This window comes from Sylvia atricapilla, chromosome 4 (genome assembly GCF_009819655.1).
Source record: "Sylvia atricapilla isolate bSylAtr1 chromosome 4, bSylAtr1.pri, whole genome shotgun sequence".
Lineage (NCBI taxonomy): Eukaryota > Metazoa > Chordata > Aves > Passeriformes > Sylviidae > Sylvia > Sylvia atricapilla.
The window spans coordinates 57,488,590-57,511,941 of NC_089143.1; the positions used below are offsets into that span (position 1 = coordinate 57,488,590).

Genomic DNA, 23,352 nt, shown 5'->3' on the forward strand with positions numbered 1-23,352 from the left:
TCTACCTAGTCACAGAATCATGGTAAACAGGGAAAAGATGCAAGGGGCAGAAACTTGCCACAGACTGTATTGTCAAAACCGGCAAAATTATATCCGTGTAAGTCCAATAGGAAGTTCTCCTTCCTGTGCACAACCATTATCTTGCAATTCCTTCTGTGTAAAGAAGGTATTTTTAGGCAACTTTCTTTTAAGAGAGTCTTATACTGCGGAACAAATCACTCCTGGTGATAATTGTCACAGCATGTTTGGCTATACTTGCCAAGCAGTACATAGTGCAGTGTTTCCCTTGTCTCTCAGGATTGTATTTATTTTTATTTACAGTTACGTATTTGTTTGGCGTGTACCAGTTAAATGGAAAGGTATCACTTGGTATGTAGCTTGGAAGGAGATAATTATAGGTCAACATAGTCTAAACAAACAATTTTTATAGCTCAATAGAGGTATGAAATTTGTGAGTCTACTGGGCTGTTCTAAGCTTAGAGTTTAACTTTATAGCTGTGCCCTGCCCTGCACCTGCACCAGAGGCAGAAGTGGGCAACTCCTGGTACAGGGACCGGCGCTCCGGGAATGGGGATATCCGGGGGTGTGAGAGAGACAAACTGCTGGAATTGCACCCCAAGAATGGCCCTGCATGATGCAGGGGATTCCTGGTCCTCTCTCTGCCTGGCAGAGCACAGCGACTTAAGGGATGGAGGAATGTCAACAGGCTCCTGCATGTCTCACTTGTGACTGCTCCAGTGCCCCAGGTGGCCTAGCACATGAGTGGGAGGCTCTGCAACTGGAATGGAACAATAATGAGGAGGATGGCTTGGATGTGCCACTTAAGTTAATTCAGCTGGTGCCCTGTGTCAAAATTGCTTCCATATGGAGAAAAAGACAGGTGGATGTCATAGAAGATCCTGTCTGAAGGGGACAGAAAGCCCTGTATGCAGAGCAGAAACGCTTCAGGAAGTCTGCATCCTTTTGGGGACCTGGATTTAAAAACTGTGAGGTCAAAGTGTCCTTCTGTGGCACAACCCTTGGGTTATTATTGATTTTCTGCTTTTTCAGGTAGGCAGTGATGAAGTTGCAACAAGAAGTTCAAGGGCAATTAAGAGACTCCAGGGCCTGTTAAGGGATCAGGAGCACAACTGTTGCTCTATCCATCCAGTTGGACTGGTGTACTCTTTGCTGGGTGAAAAACTGGCCGGTTACTCAAGCCCAGGGTGGTGGTGAACAGAATTAAATTCAGGTGGCAGCCAATCACCAGTGGGGTTCTCCAGTCCTCAGTGCTGGGGCCAACCCTGTTCAGTATCTTTATCAACGATCTCATGAAGGTGTTGAGTGCACCCTCAGTTTGCAGATGCCAAGTTGGGTGGGAATGCTCACCTCCTGGAGGGTAGGAAGGTTCTGTGGAGGTCTGGACAGGCTGGATCGAGGGACCAAGGACAACTGTTCAACCTTGTTTGGTTGAACAAGGCCAAAGTTCAGCCCCATACAATGCTACAGACTTGGGGCAGAGTGGCTGGAAAGCTGCCCTGTGGAAAAGGATCTGGGGGTGCCATTTGACAGCAGCTGAACATGAGCCAGCTGTGCCCAGGTGACCAAGAAGGCCGGTGACATCCTGGCCTGGATCAGCAGGAGCAGGGCAGGGATTGTCCCCTTGCACTCAGCACTGCTGAGGCCACACCCCAAGTGCTGTGTCCAATTCTGGGCCCCTCAATAAAAGAAAGATGTTGAGGGACTGCAGCGAGTCTAGAGAAGGGCAATGGAGCTGGGGAAGAGTCTGGAACACAAGTCCTATAAGGAGCAGCTGAGGGAGCTGGGGGTGCTTTGTCTGGAGAAAAGGGGGCTTGGGCATGACCCTATCACTCTCTGTAAGTCCCTGAAATGAGGTTTTAAGCCAGGTGGAGATTGATTTTTTTCCCCAGGTAACAAGTGATAAAACAAGATGAAATAGCCTCAAGTAACACCAGGGAAGGTTCAGATTGCATAATACAAAAAGTTTCTTCACTAAAAGAGTGCTCCAGCACTGGCACAGGCTGTCCAGGGAAGTGGTAGAGTTACCAACACTGAAGATCTTTAAAGGACACATAGGGGTGTTGCTCAGGTTAATGGCTGGACTCAATGATCTTAAAGTTCTTTTCCAACCTAAACAATTCTATGATGTCATTATGAATGCATTATATCTTGCTGTCATTATGAATGTTTGAATTCTCTGGGAAAAATAAGATTATGGTCAGATCCTTTATAAATCTGCCTAAGAGTTCACTGAAAATAGAGAGGGGTCACAGGAGACAGATACAGGCTGATGTGAAGTAGTTGGGCAGAATGTGTAATGTAATGCTAGATTTTTTCTTATGAATGAAAAGTTCATCCTCAGCTTGCCATGTCTTTCACACTATGGACAGTGATACTGCCCATGACACATGCCAGTGTCAGGTTCAGAGTTCTGTCAGAACAATGTTCCTCTTTTCTGTGCTCAGAGTGTTCAGCTTGTGCAGCCAGAACAGCAGGGAGAAAGGCAGTCTGGAACAGCTGACTGAGACATCCCATTCTATCCAAACAATGGGGCTTGTGGCCCAGAGTGTGTCTCTGCTCTGCAGGCCAGCACAGTGCTGCTGTTTCCAGGGATCAGGGAAGCACAGCAGCCCAAACTCAGTTTTTGGAACCAACTTGTTAGTCTGCACAAAAGTACATCTTGTTCCTCTACTCACTGTTCTGACACTGCACCATCACCAGGAGCTAAAACCGAGGAGAGTGAATGTTCATGCATTCATGTGGTTTTGGTGGGTTTTTGTTTTTGTTTTTTTTTTGGGGGGGAGGGGGGTTGAGGTTTGTTGGTTTTTGTTGTTGTTGGGGTTTTTCTTGTTGTTTGTTGTTTGTTTTTTTGTTTGGTTGGTTTTGGGTTTTTTGTTTATTTGTTTTTTTAGGTTTCTCAGTGCACTTACACTCGTAATGGAAGATAGTGACTTAAAAGGTTATTTTAACTACAGGACTGTAATTCACTGCCAATTCTCATTATTATAATACATTGCAAATTCTCTACACCAAATTATAGTGCTAGGCAAAACAAGAACGTCCCAAACATGTCCATTTTCTCTCCATGAATGCTAAAATTTTTCTAATTTTCAGAAGTATTTTAAAAGTAACTTAGAAATGGAGGGATGAAATCTCTACTCTCAGTTACTTATTATCAACTGCTGATTTCTCAGAGTAATGTGTATGAAGCAAAATCTCATTTTCTATAAGCAGTTAGAAAATTTAAATACATTTTCTCACTCAGCTGAGGTGTCTGATTCCCATTTTACAGGTTTTGATAGAACAGAAATTCATTCCAAGAATGAATGCTGACATATTAACCAACAAGGTGACAAGAGTTTGTCTCTACAAAGAGCAAACTCTAGTGGAAAGCACTATTAATAATTCCTTGTGGGAATGTATGCTCAGAATTTTTTTTTGAGCTGATGTTTAATGGGACAGAACCATGTTGGAGGCCTCTGATACCTACACAGACAGATTATTCTTTCACAGAGGAAAGGACTTCTGGTTTCATATCACTGATCCCATATGAATTTACCTTCTCACTCCCTCCGTGCCAAACAGAGAAGGTTCCTGCACACTGCAGATTCCTCTGCTCTTGCTGGTCCAGTGCTTTTCTCAAGATGAGTCCTGTGATCCCGTGATCAGAATGAACCTGAAGGGAGCACCAAAAGAGAAAGACATTTCATCCAAGCTGCCTGTACTTAATCAGTGTAAACAGAGATCCCACTTGACCAGGGCAGTCACCTTTGAGTTAATATTCTGCACAACTCTCTGAGAAGTCTGGTCTAGCATTTCCTCCACATCTTTTAACTGATCTGGGGCCTGTCCTCCATCATCCATCAAGATTTATGGGTGGCTAGGGCTAGATTTTTAAATCATGATGAGAACACAAAGAATTTAGGCACATTGGCAGCTAATAAAAGCTTTCTGTCTTCCATTCATAAATTAATGTACTACTGTAAAATAAGGAAACGGATTCCTATTTATTTATTTATTGTTATCCTTAGAAATTAGTGAGGAATAGCAGAAATATTTGGAAGCCATCAGGAGATGTACTATATAATTAAGCTGCTGTCCCTGCTGGTAAGTTATTGTAAGCAGGTAACCAGATACTTGCATCATTACAAATTATCATGCAGTATTTCATGGTATAACAGATGAGGTATTTCCTCAGTGGCAGCATAGGGTGATCATTCAGACATTGTTGATACAGCTGCTATACATTACAACTGAACAGTTTAATAGTTTACTTATTAACTCTAATGTCAATTCTTAAACATTACCAAGAAATAATTGGGGGGTTTTGCCCACTGAGGAACTGCTTTTAAAAGAATAAAGACAAATGTAGACTAAAAGGGTTGTGCTATGCAGTAGTTAAAAACACCTTATAGCAAAGTTGCTAATCCAGCCCACTCAGGACTGAAATTTATCAAATATATTAGGATATGTTTCTGTAAGTAAAAATATAAGAGAAGATGATTTACCGCCTGCAATTTATTTTTGAGTAGAGGGACCATCATATTCTAAACTGCTAGACAGAAACGATTCCCACTGCACCTTTCCCGGGCTGCAGTCTCTGCCAGAAGGCTGTGAATGTCAAGTGTTGGTAATTCTCTTCCCCAGAGTTTAAGCTATAAATAAGAACAGTGTGGGAAACTTTACTGTCTCTGCCGGAGACAGGACCTGATCTCATTGACTGTGTCACTTTCTGCCATAGACTGGTTTGTGAAGATAAAGATTGGACAATGCAGTTGTTGAGCTAAAAATCCTGTGAACAACATACAGAGTAAAAGACCCATTTTTTGTAAAAGAATAACAACAGTGACAAGGTTTACTTCATGTATCTTTAAACTCCTTTTAACTGTCAACATGTCAACACACTATTAACACTGGTTCTTTTTGGCTGATAAGCAACGTGATAAAAAGTTGGGCACAAATTCTGTGGCCTCTTTTGATGCTACATTGACTAATTAAGAATTGTGGCACTTCTACCAGTGGGGCCTGCATGTATTCTGGCAGGTGACAAAACTGCTGTCTGCCTTGTAAGGGGAAGTGGGACCCTTACCTGCCCTTCCAGAGCTAAGGAGAGGTTTTGCAGAGACTATGGAAATCTATGTGCCTGACTTCTGAAAGCTGCAGCTAGTTACTGCCACCAACCTACTTGCAAGAGGAAAAGCTATCGACTTGAGCACACATGCTCAAAAATAACAAATCATATCTGTTAGTATAAACCATACAGTCAAGTTGCCTCAGGCTGAATGCCAAATTAACCTCAGGCTGAAATCTGTGAAAATAATAGAGACAGAAGAGGCATACATGTTAGAACAAAGGATGTGTAGTGTGCTTATAAGGCCACAGGAGTGCGAGTGACAGTGGCTCTCAAAGGCTTAAGTACTATAATCTTTGGCAGAAAAACAAGGACTACAGTTTGTTTCCCTGGCAGTGTACTTTGACAATTGTGTAGCTCCTGGAGTTTTTCTTTATGCTGCTTCTTGGGAGGGTAAATAGGTCAATTGTTGTTTCACATTCCTGAGGTTTGATTAATTCTGATACTATGATTAGTTGTACTCAGGAGAGGCTGGGCAGCAGAGGGGGTGAGAGAAGGGTGGCACTGGGAGCCCATCTGGGATTGCACTGGGGCCTGTTCTCAGCCTGGGGATTCACTGGATGGTGGTGACAGCCAAAGTCATCAGACGGGTTCACATATGCTGCCTCACTTCTTACAGCTTTCTTTCACTCATTTTACTTAATTTTCTATAATTTTTATTGAATAAAAAAAAGGTCTACAGCCTTAGCTGCACTATCTTATAGTAATTACTTATAAGGGCACAAGAATGTGATTTTACACTGTCTAGAATATATATATCTGTCTATGTGTGTATATATTTTTATATGCCACTTACCAGTATATTATCCATTTTCTTCTTGATCATAGATTAGTTAATTTTCTCAAAAAAGGATAAGAAAAGACAAGTTTCACTCTACAAATGCAAAACTATTGGAAGAACCTAAATATTTTGGGCCCAGTATGTGATACCTGGGGATGAATTTTTGGTTTTAAGTGATTGTTTAGCATTCCCTAGGATTGTCTGTGTTCACATTAGCCCCCAATGTGTTCTGGTGCAGCTGTGAGGACTTGCAGTCATTTTGAACTGAGCTCTGTGAGGGCACATTGTTCTTCAAGCTGTAACATCTACCCTGGAGGAACCTGAGCTAGCTGACTACAGCAACTAGAAATATTTGCTTGGGGAGCATCCCATCCTAGGGCCAGATGTGCAGAGCAACTAAAAGGGAGGATTTCTTGTAAGAGAGAACTCAGAAAATTATTGCTAACAATATTAAATCAGTGTTAAGGAGCTTACCCAAATCACAGGAAGATGGTGAGATGAAGGCAAGGAGAAGACACAGGGCTGCATCCAGCTGCCTTTGTCATTGGACCCAGGTTTTGTTTCTGTGATCTTGTGTCTCCTCTTCTACGTATCTTTTGTATCTTTTTTTTTTTTTTTTGAAGAAGATATTTATTCAGGGGTTTGGTATGTTCCCCCCCCCCAAGAGCTTGGTCCACTCAGTGAAAACAATCCATTTGGTTCACAAATGCTGTATGAGAAAAAGAAAATCATTACATCATATTCTTATGAAATATTTAATACCTTCTTATAATTTTGAATTCATGGGAAGGCAGTGAGCATGGGGTTGAATTTGAAGTTCTTGCCTAGAATATGCTTTAGTGATCATAAATCCTTCTACTTTTCCTGCCCTCATTCTCTTTCCTTTCCCCTCCACCATGTCTTAGTTCTTTGCTCTGTTCTCCATCCAGTCATACAACTCAAATTCCACTGCTGTGCACCAGCAGTATCACTGATTTCTGTTCCTAAGCCTTCACAACACTGTTCCTGTAGAAAGCCTGTTTTATATATATGTGCACACACACAAAAAGTTCTGCTTGCCTTGGAAGCTCGGAGATGGAATACGTCAGTGAAGAGACTGCTGGAGACCACATACACAATGCCAAAAAATCTCTTCTGCAATTATGTAAATAAAAGAAGCCACTCAGGACTTGGCCAAGTTTATGCAGGTTTTTTAGGCTGCCAAACTTGAAAGCTACTTAAAACTACCAAAAAGCACAGCTTTAATTAAATACTTATAAATATTTTCTTTATACAAAAGAAATGCATATTTTCTGCTAATTTGTTTTTGGAAATGAGTGAATAACTCTTAAGGGGACATAAAAGAAAATCCCTAGCCTGAGTAAATAATTCAGTGGAGGAAATTCCAGCTCCAGCAAGTTCATTTCAATCAAAATAAAGGTAACTGAAACTGAGTCTTACGGTTTAAGACCCAGCTGCTGAAGGGCTACAAAACTGGCAATTGTACTTTTTACATATTACAGAAACAAGACTATGTTCTCAGCCCATATCTCTGAAATTCTCTGTGCCTCATTTTCTAAGAAGACAGTGCTTATGCAATCACACATCTGTGTGTGTTTTCATATTTCCATCCTTCACCACATTTCTTTTAATTCAAGGCCTAATTTCATTGTATAGTTCACAATTGGAAGAGGTACATACAGAACCCTTCTTAAAGCCTCCCACCTGGGAGGTTCTAAGTGCAAATCTGGGCTAACTTTGACATCACAGCAGGTGGCTCCAGGTTTGGTTGATTTTTCACTACCTCTGAAGATGGAGCTTCTACAACTTCTGTACGGAGCCTCCTTCACAAATTTATTTTATTGCAGGTTATGTTCGGACTGCTTTCATAAAAAATACTAATATTAATGTCCAAATCTACTCTTCTGTCAACATGCTTTCATTTCCTGCTGTATCTCTTCAAGGTCTTGCTATGGCTACAAAGATGATCTTTGAATTATCTTAATGGATGAGCTGAAATCTACTCAGAAATCTATCGTGGCATCATACTTATATTTTTGTCTCCCACATCTAGGTCCCAAAATGTAGTTCCCTGATCCAGATGCTGTGCTTCTCTTCTGAGTAATGGTCCAGCAGGCAGGATGCTGGGGACGGCACGGCCAACACAGAACTCTGCTGGAGCATTGAGCAGGCTGCACAGTCAGGTAAGGATCACTGAAACACCATGACTTTTTTGGAAATGACAGCAAAGCTTTGAATGTTATTTTGCAACCCAACATGAAAAGTAGATAATAGAGCAAATTTAAGGCTTGGAAACATCTCCAGTATTTTAGATGAAATCTCTACACTCTATAGTTTTTACATTGGTTTTTCCACTCCTTGTTGTTCAGCTGTACCAGACTTACATTGTAAATGGATCTAGGGTTTTCTTTCACATTCATATTTTTCAGTTGATTTGTGGTACAGTAAGTTCCAGCAAACTTTTCTGCTTGGACCTAATCTCTGTGTGTGGCTGATATTTCACAACACGTGAGGCCAAAACCTTTGATCCTCAAGAGTGTTTAGTACAGGGGGAAATCCGTTGAAGTGTCCAGCCTCTGTAGCACTCTTCAGAGCTCCCCACACATTTCCTAGATGATTTAGTAGCAGTTGCATTTCCTTCAGGCAGTGTGCCCATATGAGCTTTTTATAACCCCAAAGCCATTAGCATTTGGTGTGTTCCCAAAACAGTTTGCACAAGAGGCAGATCCACACACAGAGCTGAGGTATTTGACTTATTTAAAGTTCTGCCCAGAAATGGAGGCTGGATGGCACCTCCACAAGGCCAGCACAAAGACTATCAAAACTCCTTGCTATTTATAAAATTGTATCAAACAAAGGCATTCATGTTTCATTGGCTACAAATCAATGAGTTCTCTTATTCATATTAGTTCTTCTATTGGTTGATGATTCTTATGTTACTTAGTCCTATGCTCAGTCTTCCTCATCTTTTCTGCTGGCTTTCCAGTTGTTTTTCTGCAGAAGTCATAGAACCAATTAATCATCTCAAATTTGAGCTAATTATTGATTATGCAATAGTCATGTATGATTTTATGGGGAGTGCCAGAATGGTTGCATCAGTCTTACCTTTTATTAAAAGCAAGAAGATATAGACCTCCCGATTTTGGAAAAAATCTGGAACTTAAGTGTCACCAGTGAAGGCTATGGAAAGTTGGAAGCAGGTCAGGAGTCTGTCTTGAGCATGCCAGTTCTTCCATAATGATTGCCAGTAGTAAATATGTAAAATAACACAACATTATTTACTCTTCTAAGGCTGTGAAAAAAATCAAACACCTGACAAGCAAATAAGTATGTATTTAAACTGAGCATTTCAAATACACATTTAGCCAGTGTTGTTTTGACTACAGGATTTCCTCAACAGCTCTTAAAAGAATATAAAAAGGGGTTACTCTTGTAGCAAGATGTAGACACAGGATTGTGCGACTATCAGAAAGAAAGTTTGTTTTGCCCTCTGATCTTAGTAATGTTGCCTCTGTTATGACTCACCTATTTAAATGCCTTCATCCTTCCTGATAACTTAAAAGAAGTCTCGTGTTCTGGAAGAAATTCTGTTCGCTTCCAAAGCTGGAGAACATTTTAAAATACAACTGTATCACTACCCCTTTTAAAGGGTAAAAAAAAATTATCCTTTTAAAGGATAAATGCTTTTTCATCTCTTAAATTAATAATTTTATGCTGTTTCTTATATTTATACACAGTCAATGATGTAGCTTTGAATGTACAAACAAAACCACAATATCCTTCTCATTAAGGCTTAGTATGTAAAAACAGGTGTAGCATACAGCCAGGAGTAACCTATAGGTGTAACATCTATGTCGTGTCCCTTAAAAGAATTAAAAGTGCAGATAAGTTGAAAATATAAATCATAATAGAATAATCTACTGTTAGGAAAAAAGCTGAGAGATTCCAATCACTAAGAATAAATATGTTGTTGTGGACTCTGTGATTGTTTTGTACAGATTTTTTTCCTTTAAATCTATAATAATCATTAAGGGTGTGAACTATATGATGCTTTTCTAGATAAGCTATCTTTTCACTTGTTTTTAAGAGAGATTGTTTATATTAAATAGTCTTAAAAACTAGTGCACGAAAGCTAATTTAAGCGCATTCTGATAATGTCAGAAGCGTCAGAACAGTTTCCAGAGATCTGCTCAAATAGGCATCACTTTCTGCAGAACAGACAGGTACTTACAACGTTACCAGAAATTTAGGAACTCACATTCACAGTCAGTTTCCCAGGTATCAGATCAGCTTTCCATTACCAAAATGACTGATGAAGAATCTCTGTCTGTTGGCCACTTTGTTACGAGTTATCTTCACACACCTGAAGATAAGAGACCATAAACAAAAAGTTAGAAAGTAGTTGGTCTTTGGGAACTTGACAGGGAAGCAGTCAAAGAAGATATTATTCTACAGGCTCACAAATAACCCCTTACCCAAGGCACAGGAGTTCCTGTTCAGTGCAAGTCTGTGAGTTGTGATGCTCTTCACTGGTTCTAGAAAGTCAGTGTTAAGGAGATTGCTGGAAGTTTTCCCCTAACATGTTTCTTTAGTATAAACCACTAAACTAACATAAAAATGAGAACAAAATTTAAAAAGAGTGAGGAGATATATGTTTCATCTGGTGTCTTGCTTCACTGATTCTAAGAGCCATTAGTGCAAGCAGGATTTTTCCCCTGTCTGTGCTCCAATTACTTCAGTCCTCTGACATCCCTGGACAAAGCTGGAACCATACAATTTTTGCAAAGTTGAATGAAGATGTGTTCTGTCTTGAAGTTTTCCAGATGGTTGTGGAAACAAGGGGAAAACCATGAAACAACCATTCAAAACTTATGAAAAATACAATTTTCATGATTGTTGCCAAGGAGAAAATGATGTAATATTTTCTGTTCCCGTGCTCCCAGGTGAAGATAATAAATAAAGTCTCTTCTGTGGGTCATTCTACAGTCTCTTGAGATCCCCTTGCCTATGTGTCTGGTGACTGAATCACAGGCAGGGTAGTGGAGTGACATCATAGCAGTGTACAGCACAGATTTGTGAATCACTGATCTTTCACAGCATTCAGTGGTAGTTACCCAAGCCAAGACATAATAATTTCCTCAGTAAAAATTTTCTGGGAAAAGTTCATTCAAAGCTGGTGGCTTTTTTTTTTTTTTTTTTTTTTTTTTTTTTTGGGTTTTTTTTGGTGGAGAAAAACCAGAAAAATGTCACCATGGAATCTTGCTTTCAAATGAAATCATCTTCGAATGGCAGTGTATTAGCACTTCTTTTTTTTTTTAAATTAAGGAAACGTCCCTCTCTAAATACAATCTAGAAATTACACTTCATCTCAAGACAGGAGATTCATTAAGTCCTTTCATAGGGAATGTCAGGTTTTGTTGGACTGACTACAATCACAATCCCCAGTAATTTCTAACAGAGATCCTGGGGAGGTTAGACAGCAGTTGAGGGAGGAAAAGTCCTCACAGTGTCATTTGTATGTAATGACTTAAGGAAAACAGGTATGGAAAGAACAGTTACTTTGATGAATTCTGTAAGTTATAAAAAAGCACAGTTTATATTAAAAATATATTTGTCATGCAGTTCTCTTTTCTATTCTCTCAGACAGCTTCCTACTAAACTTATTAAGAAAAGGAAGCTATAAATGTAGCTGTTTCTCCTGCAACATGACACAAGGCATCAGATGATTTATGTCTCACAATACTCATTGCAAAGTAGAGTTGTTAACCTTTATGTCTTGGCAGAATTCTTGTGTGGGTATTTTCCCTCTCTCTTGAATCTTAAGTATGCTGTTCTTCACATCTCCTTGTCTCACATTCAAGCAAACTTTTCAGCAGAGAGCCTTGATTTACATGATTTGTGCTCTTCTCTGTCCTTATTTGCTCTGCAATTTTTCTCATTTAACCAGTTGTTTGTGTTTCCCAGAAATCCCTAGCTACATACAAGTAGAAAGACTGCTCCTGTGAATTCCCATTTCCCACAGAAACTAACCAGATAACTACATGATTTTACTTTTTAATTTTGTTTTGTTACAATTCCAGACAAACACAGTATTATTTAATGGACTACAGCTTTTTGCCTGCAGTTATGCTCATTTTGTTTCATACAAAAGAGATGTTTCTCACCTCATTATCCTGTTCCACACAGTTAGAGACAAACCCCACTTTCCTGTTCCCTTGCTTCTATTCAGAATGAAAGGTTGTGCCATAGTTTGCCTTATCTTAGACTTTTCAAACATATTTTGGTGGATTCAGTCCTTCAAAGATACAACTCTCTGGGCTACTAAAGAGGCCTGATTTTAAAGCTGCTAGTAGTAAATGAAGTGAATTTCATTTTGCATCATGATACTAATGCAAAGGGGAGATTTATATATTATATAAAATAATATAATAACATTAAGGTCTGGAATCACACGAATCAGCTACCAAAATGCTCATTCTATCTGCTGCTGATTTGCAGGTAAAATTGCCCTTTTAGCTTGAGAGGTATGCTGTGGCATTTTAGACTTAAGTTTCTGTCTTCCCAGCCCTTAGGACTGGGATAGATTTAATTTTCTTCCAAGTAGCTGGTACAATGCTGCATTTTGGGACTGAGATGAGAATAATGTTGATAACACTCAGGTTTTAGTTGTTGCTAAGTAGAGTTTATGCTGATATATGAGGACATTTTATCCTAAGATTGAACATCTTTGCTACCAGCCTTTAAGAAAACAAATTCTCAAAGTGCCAAATAAACTAGGATTAAATATTTGTTGAGTGTCCAGAAAACAGCCGATCCAACCAAGGTCAGGTGTAATCCAAATTTAGTGGTATTTTTACTTACCCGTTCTGCCCAGCACTTCCCCCTTCAGAGGCTGTTATGAACATGATGGCAAAAGGCAATATTTAGATATCCTGGAAGGTCTTTCCTCTTCTTTTTTGTGTCCTTTTCCATTTTGAGAAGAGTCCAAATGCTGTTACTACAAGAGATTAAGATGTGATATGCAGCTGCAGATGTGTCATGAGACAAATAGCTCCCCCAGAATGTTGAAAAATCTTCTTTAGAAGCATAATGTAGGTAGCACTGAAGGTCTAAGTGCAAAGTATTTGGTTTAATAGCCAATCACTCAAGAACAATTCCACTGTGTAAGCACAGAGAAGAAACTGATGTAACTTTTAAGGAGCAACATGCTGGTTCACCTGAAAATCTATGTTGGCATTCAGGAGTGTGGGCATAAACCCAGCTGAAAACTCTGCTATAGGTACCTGCAAAGTGTAGCTTTCCTTTATAGCATTTAAATTAAACTTTTCTCATGTTCTACTTTTGAAGCAATTCCTTTTTTTTTTTTTTTTGTCTTTTTTTTTTTTTTTTTTTTTTTTAAGGACAAAACTCCCACTTATCTCCTGCCCTCATGTAACTGAAAATATCTCTCAGATTCATAAGATTTTATGGTTGCTGTAGATTATTTTGCATAATTTAAATGAAACATGAATATTTCAGGTCTCATTTTAAACTGTGTGCAGTTTCAGGATACATGGGTCACAGTGAGGACAAAGTAGTTCGCTAGTAGTTTTCATCCAGCTAAAGATAAACGACTTGGCAATAATGCAAATTTATGCACTGTGCACATGTGACAATTTTTAACAAGAAAATAATTTGACTAAAACTCTGAGCAAGGTACAGTGCTAAGAGTGAACTCAAGCTCTGTATTACACTTAGTAAAATTGACTTTTCAACAACAACGTGGTTCAATAATATGAAGGGCTATAAGTGATTCTCTGCCCTCTTTAGGACTTGAGGGATTTTGCCAGTATCTTTCCTAACAGTTCCGTGCTCAAACCGTATCAAAAGTATGGAGCATCCAAAAACTGGGACTGTAATTTTTCTCAAAGCAACCTATGATACCTGTTTTTTCCTGACTTAAATATCAGAAAACAAAATATCCTTCATTTAAGTAATGAAAATTAATTTTTATTTCTGTTTATATTTAAATTATTTTCTAAAGGATCATTTTCTCTAACTCACACAACCTATTAAAATTTTTGCAAATTAAAAAATCTTTGTTTAGACATCCTACTTGGCATTTCTGACCAGAAGGAAACCAAAATGCCATATTTTAAGCAATTTTTTTCAATTCCATGTTCAAGTTCTTAGCGTTTACAAAAGTTTTATCCTATTAAACTTTAAACAGCTTTTTGCTTCCTGGTTTGTTTTGTAATTTACTTATGATTTTTGTCAGTCTGGATGCCAAAGAAATGGGACTGGAAATAACACGATGAAAGAATATTTGAATCTTATCTTGTGTGAGATAAATGTGACTAGCTAAACGATTTCTGACATAGAAGAAAAAAAGAGCATTCCCTAAGTAATAGTTATTCTTTTTTGCTCAGTCTCTCGGATTTTATGAAGGACAGGGAAGCACCTTTGTGAAAAATATGGTAAGAATTTGAGTAGTATAAACTCTTCCCCCTCGCTGAAATGAATAGAATGAACTGGTGTTTGTCATCCCTTCAGCTGACCACAAACTTGGCTTGGTGGGGCACAACTTTGCTACATGCTCTGAAAGATTTTACACATTCCTGCCTTGGTGTAAAAATTAGTCTTGAAAGTATACTACATTTTCCCAGGTATTCAGAATTAGTAAACACAAGCCCATGTTTTTGTAATCCATAATTTAAAACTAAGAGAGAAGAAATTTGTTTTCTCTCAGCTAGGTTGCTCAGTTTTGAAATTATGGAAATGTTCTCACAGTGCCTGGTGAATTGAAAGAAAAATAAAGAAAAAAAACTCAGAAAGAAATAAAATACTTGTTTTCAGGAGAAGGGTAGACACCAGTATTTCCTCCATTCTAATGTCCAAAAATATTATGTATGTTTATTCAATTATTAATTTATTGTGACTTTTAGAAAACTCAATCTGATCTAAAAAATGAAAGCTATGTTCTCTTAGGTTACACACACTTGTAAAACCAGTCCTCTTCACAAAACTACATTATGAAGAGGGCTCACTATTGTAATATTTTAAATTACTTGCATCATACTTTATGTTTAGAAGTCAACGGTGACTGTAAAAATTGATACGTAAGCTAAAAAATATTTACACAGAAGAAATTTTTGCATATACTTCTAATAAACTAATTAAAACCCAAATAATTATCTATGCTCTAAATAGCAGGGGGAAAAGGGCTAGAGAAGTTATAAGCTTGAAAATGCTAGCCCCAGATCTGACAAGGTTTATAAGCTTGGGAAACAAGGATATATGAGGTAGGTATCAAAATGCTCTTCCCTTGGTATTCTCTGCTGGAAGTAGCTGGAGCCATCAGGCTTTGCTTGCAGCTTTGCTGCTCCTGAATTTTGTGTGCTTCTCTAATTCACACCAGGAGCGAGCACCTATTTCAGCCTGTTATGAGTATAACCTCATCCTATTACCCATAAGGTATGTAGCACAGGAGACAAGCACAGGCTAATGAAATGTCATTATATGGGACATAATTCTTCCAGCAGGATTTTCTGCAGGCCTTTGAGCGTGCAGAAGCTATGTAAAGAAGTTTTAATATGAAACAGGTCATCAGCAAGATGACTCCTGTGGCCACTCTGATGCAAAGCTGTTGCTGGCTATCTATACAGGTATAAGATAAAGATCAGTAATGTCCTTCAGGCTCTGAAAGCAAAAGGTAGAAACCCACTGGGACAAAAGCAGACACAGTAAGTGGCAGACTCAATGTCCAAGTGTAAAAACAAATGAGAGCATTAAATCTACCCTAAAATTGTGAAGACTTTCCATGACAGCATACATTAGTGACAGAAATGCATAATGGAAAAATCAAGCATGTAAAATTTCAGAAATGAATTAAAAAGAACATTTTATTTCCTGGGTGGAATGCTGCTGAACTTGTTCTTGCAAAAGCTTGGAAAACTTAAAGGTGTGTGTTCTCAGGAAGAGCAGTCTAATGTAATAGAGCAGAAATTCAGCTGCTGAAGAGTAGGAGCCAAAATCTGTGAGCTCAGAAGCTTAGAAATGCAGAAGTTCTTAGTTTTTAGGGAAGGAAAGTGTAAAATTCTTCAGCATGCACATTTCAGCCATGCTCTGCTATGCTGATTAGCCAGTTTGTGTGTCCTATGGAGAGGCACAAGGAACACTGGAGAAAGTTTGTGCTCTCTTTAGCCTTCAAATTAATGTTTGTTTGCAACAGCTCCGGTTTTCCTTTGGGATTTGGTGTAATCTACCAAAGTAGTAGCAAGAATGTGGTGATGTGTTCACTCTGACCCAAGACAGATGCGACACAACCACATTTTGTTCTCATTTTGTTCCCCTTCTGGAAATAGGCAACCAATGCTATCCCTTAAGTTTAAAAAAAACCTCAAAGAATAATGCTTCCATGTAGAGACAGCTGGCTCCTTGGTTCCTTGAGGTCCCATGCTAAAATGCCCAGAGATTTATTGTGAGCAGCATGCCATAGAGAATGCAGTCCAAATACTTGGTATAAAGCTAAGTCTAAACATATTCCAGCATACAGTCAGGGAAGTTCCAGTTGCCAGCTGGCAGCTTGGAACTCATCTGTGATAATTCCTGTGAATTTTCTCTACTGCCTTCAGTTGCATTCTGGCACTTTCATTCTCTATGTTTATAATACCTATTATGTTTTTTAGACCAAAATGTGGCCAGGTTGTATGTGAATGGTTGTATATTTTTGGTGACTTTTAAAATTGATTACCAACCATGAGGACCTTATGGTTGGGTAGGTATCTGACAAACCCCAACTTTGCTTGCTGCTCTTTGCAAGGCATCAAAGTAAATTGTTTGCAATGTTGTGCTTCCGTTCAGGACAAATAAGTACCTTGTTCAGGTGGCAGGAAAGCAGCGAGCTGTTGGGAAAGCCAAGAAAAACCTATATAGGACAGCAGAGTTGTATTGCCTTCAGAAGAGGAGCTGTGTTCAGGCACACAGTCTGACACACAGTTATTAATATAAACAGTAACTTCTTTAATCTCAAATAGAGACCATGAGTGTGAGGCAGATAAAACACCTTATCAGCCATTTTTTAGAATTACATAAGACTGATTCCTAGCTTTGGCATTCAAAAGTGATGTAAAAACTAGCTGGAAAGAAAATATTGTGGAAGAATCTGATCCTTAAGTAATCCCTCCGGTATGTTTTACTACAATGTGGATGTTGCACATACACTGCTACTGTATTGCACTCAGCCCCTGATACATATAGACAAAAGTGGTTCAGTGTGCAAACTCATAATGGCTACATTCCACAAAAATACATTCACAATTTGCATGAAAGGGGGAGGTTTCTGGAGCACACACACTAGAGCTTTTCCAATAATCACTTCTCCTGTATCCAAAGACAAGAGACTAAGAATGATTGTCCTGTTGCTGTAAGTCTATCGCATTATTATTTATAAGTGATTTGTAAATAACATAAAGCAGAAATAATTTGTTTTCCAAATTTTCTTTCCTTTTCTATGCCTATCCTACATAAAAAAAATCTGTACTAGAGATACCTTTTTCTTCTTTCTTAGAATCCTGATTCTAGTTTTTTCTGCCTATTGATCTGTTTACAGTGGTTTGTGTACTGCTTCCTCAGTTGTTCAATGAATCTTTTTTTCCGTGGTTGATATTTTGGTCAAATTCCCAACAGCTCTGGTAATTAAAGTTTCATTGGTTTCAGGAAAGCTATGGCAATTGCCACATATTAGGATTTATTTCTACTCCTTAAAGAACATTAAGAGCAGAAGAAAAAGTAGAATGTTTCAAACTGCATCCTGCTTCTTTAATTCAGGATAAAATTCCAGTGGAAATATCACTGTAAGAGAGGGGGATAGATTATAATACCTCTTTTCAAAAAAGCTCTGAAAATACTCCCTTACTTCACAATTTTGAGAACTGCATTATCCATTTTTAGTCTTTTATCTATTACAAGTGTGTTGCAGACCTCTATTAGTGTATGGTCTCACTCACAGTCTGTAAGCTGAGTATTTTGCTAAGGATGAGATATTACTTGTCCAGCAGTTGTTCCTGGAACTACTATTTTTATGGTCTCAGAGTTTCCAATTAAGTGCATCAATATGACATAATTTATAATTTTTTGCTGTTCAAGTTTCCATGTTTAATGCTGCTTTAGATGTTAAAATCCTACCCCTAAAGGCACAAAAATTTCATCCATAATTATGTTCTCATTCCCTGTTGGGTATTTGTTGCTATGAGAAAAATATCACAAATATTTACAAGGAGTGCCTAACAGCAAATGCATAGATCAGGACACATTTTGCTAGACAAACTTTAGTTCTGGCTCTGTTTGTGTGTCTTATTAATGCCCTTTACATTTTGAATCTCCTGCTATTCTCGCTGCTTATTTATCTGTGAGAACTTGCTCTGAAAGGCCTTTTAGCTAATTATTACATACTGCATCCTGAAGGGTTGCATTTATCATTTGGGAATAAATGCTCAAATCTAACCATCTGTGCCCTACAAATGAGTTTTTTTGCTGTGTAATTTTTCTTTTCTGTGTAATTTTGCCACTAGCAAAACTTGTGGAGTCTCTGTGTCAATCATTGTTTTTGGCAAGCTAACCTAGCATTAATATCATATATCCTTGCATCAAGGAAACTTGACTTAAGTTGATATTTCACAATTTGAGGAGTGAAATAGCTTGAAAAGATACCTTGAAAAGACTGACATTGCATGGAAGGATGAAAAGAGAAAGGAGCATATATTAGTTTTCTTTCCTGGCTGGATTTTGCCATCTGGCAAATATAAGGTCTATAGTCAAGTACAGGATGCATCTTCACAAGGCAATGGTCTGAGCTCTGGGCCTCAAGCATGCTTTGCAAAAAAACCACAAAAAAACAAAAAAAAAACCCCAAAACCAAAAAAAACCCAAAAGAAAAAAAAAGGTCAAAGGAATTATGTGATTTCTTACATTTCAAGTCCTGATGTTGAAGGTGATGAGTGGAACAGCAATGACTCTGTGACCTTTTGGCAAAATTTTCAAACAGGCATTGCAAACTTTACTCTCTAGTGTAAATGTCAATTAGCAGGAACATGCAGGAGAAGGAAGGACTGTCAAAGCAAATTAACAACTACTTAAGCAAACAAAGAACATATAAATACAAAATGTGATTAAACTGAGAGAGTCCCCTGCCATGTTGCTTACTGAGAACACTCTTTTGAAGGTTAGCATTTCTCTAACACAAGCTGAATAAGCCATGTAGGATAGTGACATCCAAAAAAATGTCACCACTGTACAACAAACCTAAGAAAAGCTGTAGTTCATGGGGGCAGGGAGGTGAAAGGAAGTAACCAAACAAGAATCATATTTAAGGAATACCCAGTTTTAATACTGAGATAAACCACTTTTGCCAGTCTAACTCTAGCTAAATACAAAACTTCTAAGAAAGTGCTCTATGTTATAAAAACTTAAACATTTGACAAATGAAGGCATGGTTTGGCTCTCAGCCAGACAAGCATTCAGCCATGTGATTGTTTGAGACCTAGTAATTCCACTGCCTTCCTTTCTAGTTCAGTAAGTACAAGCCGGACAGAAGCATTGAAAGCGCACTCTTTGCCTTAAAGCTCTGAGCAGGAGAGCTGCTGATAACACCTGATGGGGCTTGAGGATGGTTTTCCAAGGCTTTTGTGCAAAGAGTGGTAGCAAGGGAGAAGAGGAACTACAATGGATTCAGGCACCATGATAGAGTAGAAGCAACTCTTTAGTAGCTGCAGCATCAAATGGTATTCAGAAGTTACTAGAGATAGAAAATAAGTTTCTTTGACAGTGTGTTTGAGGGCTGTACCTATAGGTAGCATCTGTGCTAGGGTTTCTTTTTGTCTCAGAGAACATTCATGTGGTTCTGTCTTTATCAATTTGAATAATTACATTCTGACACTAATTAGTATTCAGGGCTTTCTCTGTTCGTTTCCCTTTGGTTGTTTCCTGTAAGAAGCTTAAAGGAACTTAGGAATGAAGGAACAGAGAGATTCTTCAGCAAATCTGCACCTTTGACTTTCAGCATTTACTCCATGACAAGGCACCAAGAACATGTCTTTCCTCTAAAAGTTACTCATAATCCATGAAAATTTGATTTCAAAATTACTTATTTAAGGGCTCAATATGGAAATGTCTATCTAGTTCAGAAGTTCTGCTTTCTTTATGGGCTCCATTCCTCTTCCAGTCACTTCCATTAGTTTATGAAATCTTTACTTTCCATGGCTTCTCCCCTGGAAAAAAAATTGAAAAGAATGTTCTTTTGGCAGAAGACTAAGGAAAAAAGTTGATTTTCTTCTCAGTCTTATGGACTCTGACATTCTGTATGCTTCTGAGCAGAGAGAAGGAGCTGCAATATTATGCACAATACAAAACTTTAAATAGAAGTAGTAGTCTAACTGTGCAGCTACTTGGCACTTTGTCCCCTTGAAGGCAATTGCACTAGAGCAAGAGGACAGAACAATTAATTAGTGGAGCCAACAAGCAGAGGACAGCAGAACAAGAGCCATGGGGTGAGATTTTGTTAGGGGAGGAGGCAGAGTTCTCTAAAGGAAGCTATAATTATTTTGGCAGAAGAAACACTGAAGAAGAATTACTGCAACAACGCAAATGAGTGGATGTAAAACTCAGCTTCACATGATGTAGACAGTACTTGAATCCGGATCTGAAAAGACCCCTACTGCATGTATGAGATGTTGCTCAATAAAATGTCAAAGGACTGGAGAGAGCTGGAGGTGATGGTAAGAGTTTAGAGGGAAATTTGCAGCAGTAACAGAGAAAAGAAGATTTAAATACTTTGCTGCACAGGAAGCCAGAGAGAAAATGCTGAGGGCATGTGTTTGTAGAAAAGGGGAGAAGAAGATACTGATTAAAATAATAATAATAAATAATGTGCAAGAAGTCTACTACACTACACAATGGAGGTGATAAATGGAAAAACAGATTGTTACAAGAGAGTGGTATTTGAGAACGCTGTTTTGCTCATGGGAACAAGGAAAGGAAAGGGATGGTCAAGGAAAAAATCTGCGCTAGAAGTCAAGAAGCTGCAGAAAATTTAAGAGTAAGCAAAAATTAAGAATTTTTTTGCTGTTCAAGTTTCCATGTTTAATACTGCTTTAGATGTTAAAATCCTACCCCTAAAGGCACAAAAAATTCATCCATAATTATGTTCTCACTCCCTGTTGGGTATTTGTTGCTATGAGAAAAATATCACAAATATTTAGAAGGAGTGCCTAACAGAAAATGTATATCAGGACACATTTTACTAAACAAACTTTAGTTCTGGCTCTAATTTATGTGTCTTATTAATGCCCTTTACATTTTGAATCTCCTGCTATTCTCACTGCTTATTTATCTGTGAGAACTAAATCACAAAAATTAAGAAGGTTAGACTTCAGGGCTCTGGGGTTTTTTTATAGAGTGAGAGTTTTCTGCAAATGGTGAAAGACTCTCAGGACATTCCAGGATTTTGAAAGAAGTGGATATGAAGTTCTGGTGGTGGAACATATTGAGGTCTGAGCCACCAGTGTGATACAGCTGTGAAAAAAACTGGCTGTAGTTCCCTTTTTCCCATAGAAGCTGAACATTTTATCACCAGTTTCTAAAGCTCTCATAAGATCTGAGTACATTATATGTTTCCGGTCATTTGTTTTCAAAAACAAGGAAGCAGATGAGGAATAAAGATATAAATAAAGATACAGTTCAAAATACGGAGGAAAGAGAAAGCCTTTGCCAATAACACCAAATGGCACAGCCAGGAAATAAACTTTCTTATTTATTAATATTTCATCTCAAGGATTCAAGGAGACATTTATAAGCAAATATTAATAAAGAAGTTTAGACATATGGTATTTAGGCAGAAATATGTAATTTTAACTGCCTGTATTTTCTATCACTTGTAACTTAAATACTGTAAAAAGCCTTGAATATTTCCTTTTGAGTAACTCAGATTATTGTTTCTGTGACAGCCAAACCAGCAAAGTCATTGGCTGTTTCTGCTTTGTTAAAGAAAAGTTTTTTTCATTTGTTTACAGATTTGCTTCTTTAAAGAGAAAGCAATACTACTGTAACTTAGATATCACTCAGAAATAACTGCTCTTAAAATGCTTTATTTTAATTTGTTATTAAGAAACAGCATTCCTTTCCCCAACATTAGTGTGTATATCATAATTGATGTTTGGAAGAGCATACTTCCAAAGGCTTTAATCTTTAGAGTAGCAAGTAATCAGGAGAGAAGCTGCAGAAAAAAATATTTATGTCTGTAAATATGAGCTGCTCTTTTTCCAATATTCACAAGGAAAATACCAGAGATGTAACAAAGACAGAGAGTAATTATTTATTGATAACACAGACTCAGAAATCAAAACCAGACATTATCTAAAGAAGTTTTTACATTACAACATGATGTGTTCAAAGCAGGAGAACAATTTGTAAAAGCTTCTAAGCCAGCTAGTAATGCTTCTGTTGTTGAACAATAGTTTGGATGAAAGAATTAAGAAATTCAAGTAGAAAATGGCCCTGCATTGATGAAAGGAGTGTGTTGGGGGATGTATTTGACATTAAAACCTCTTTATGAACAAATGGAGTACCCCTTACACTATGCATACAGTATATTTTTCACATATTTATCATCAGTACAAGATTTCTATTACTTCTAAAAACTAAGCTTTTATTTTACATTAGAATTAAAATTTTATTACAATAAAGGTTACCTACAATATTTAAGAAAACCAAAGATTCAGACAACATTTAATCATTAAGAACACAGTGTTTCAGTGTCACTATAGTGAACAATTATTTAAAATAGGAAAGAAATGACAAACTAATAATAACCCTGGTCCATTATTCACTAGATATTATCATATGTTATTTCCTCACCATGAACACTTCGTTCTGCAGCATAAATTTGATGATGCATTTGGACTGGGACTCCTTTTCAAATCAGCTTTTTAAGGCCCCATTATCCTAATTATAAATAGCAAAGCTGATTTGTGCTTATGGACCCATCATAAGTCTTTCATATTTTAATTTGTTGCCACCTCATCTCATTTCATAAAAACTGATTTGTAAAATGAGAAAAATGTTTTGCTATTGTAAAATATTTCTAGTATACTTGAAATTATTTTCTTAAAATTCAGGGTTAAAATATGTTTTCTTCAGCTGTATCTACCAGTCAGGTTTAAAATTTCTTTAAATGCACTTGGAGTTTCCTCATAAGGCTACTTCTGAACTTCACAACAACAACAACAACAATAATAATAATAATAATAGTAATAAAAATACCCCTAACCCTAACAAAATAGGATATTTTCTAAGGATTAGCATATCATATGAAAGCAGTCAGTATGCAAATTTAACAAAAATAAATGAACAAAATCCAAACCCAAAAGAAATAACATGACAATTTCAAATCAATGTTAACTGTGAA

The 23,352-nt window shown here is 37.7% G+C and overlaps 1 protein-coding gene and 1 long non-coding RNA gene across 6 annotated transcripts in view; one reads left to right on the top strand and one right to left on the bottom strand.

Annotated features, from left to right (window-relative positions):
• Nucleotides 1–6,556, bottom strand: part of LOC136360613 (uncharacterized) — a 36,933-nt gene extending 30,377 nt beyond the window's left edge. Inside the window, exons 1-2 of the long non-coding RNA XR_010743478.1 lie at nucleotides 6,387–6,556; nucleotides 3,560–3,676 (exon numbers count right to left, since the gene is read on the bottom strand). This is a non-coding gene — a long non-coding RNA (uncharacterized lncRNA). The remainder of the gene's footprint in view (nucleotides 1–3,559; nucleotides 3,677–6,386) is intronic.
• Nucleotides 1–23,352, top strand: part of IL15 (interleukin 15) — a 28,383-nt gene that overhangs the window by 857 nt on the left and 4,174 nt on the right. For 4 of the 5 annotated variants that reach the window (XM_066317998.1, XM_066317999.1, XM_066317997.1 and 1 more), the window contains one exon: nucleotides 7,966–8,095. In XM_066317998.1, coding sequence (XP_066174095.1) covers nucleotides 8,033–8,095 — 63 coding nt within the window. In that variant the 5' untranslated portion in view covers nucleotides 7,966–8,032. Of the gene's footprint in view, nucleotides 1–7,965; nucleotides 8,096–10,727; nucleotides 10,856–23,352 lie in introns of those variants that run through there. The other variant, XM_066318000.1, reaches the window with a different exon arrangement.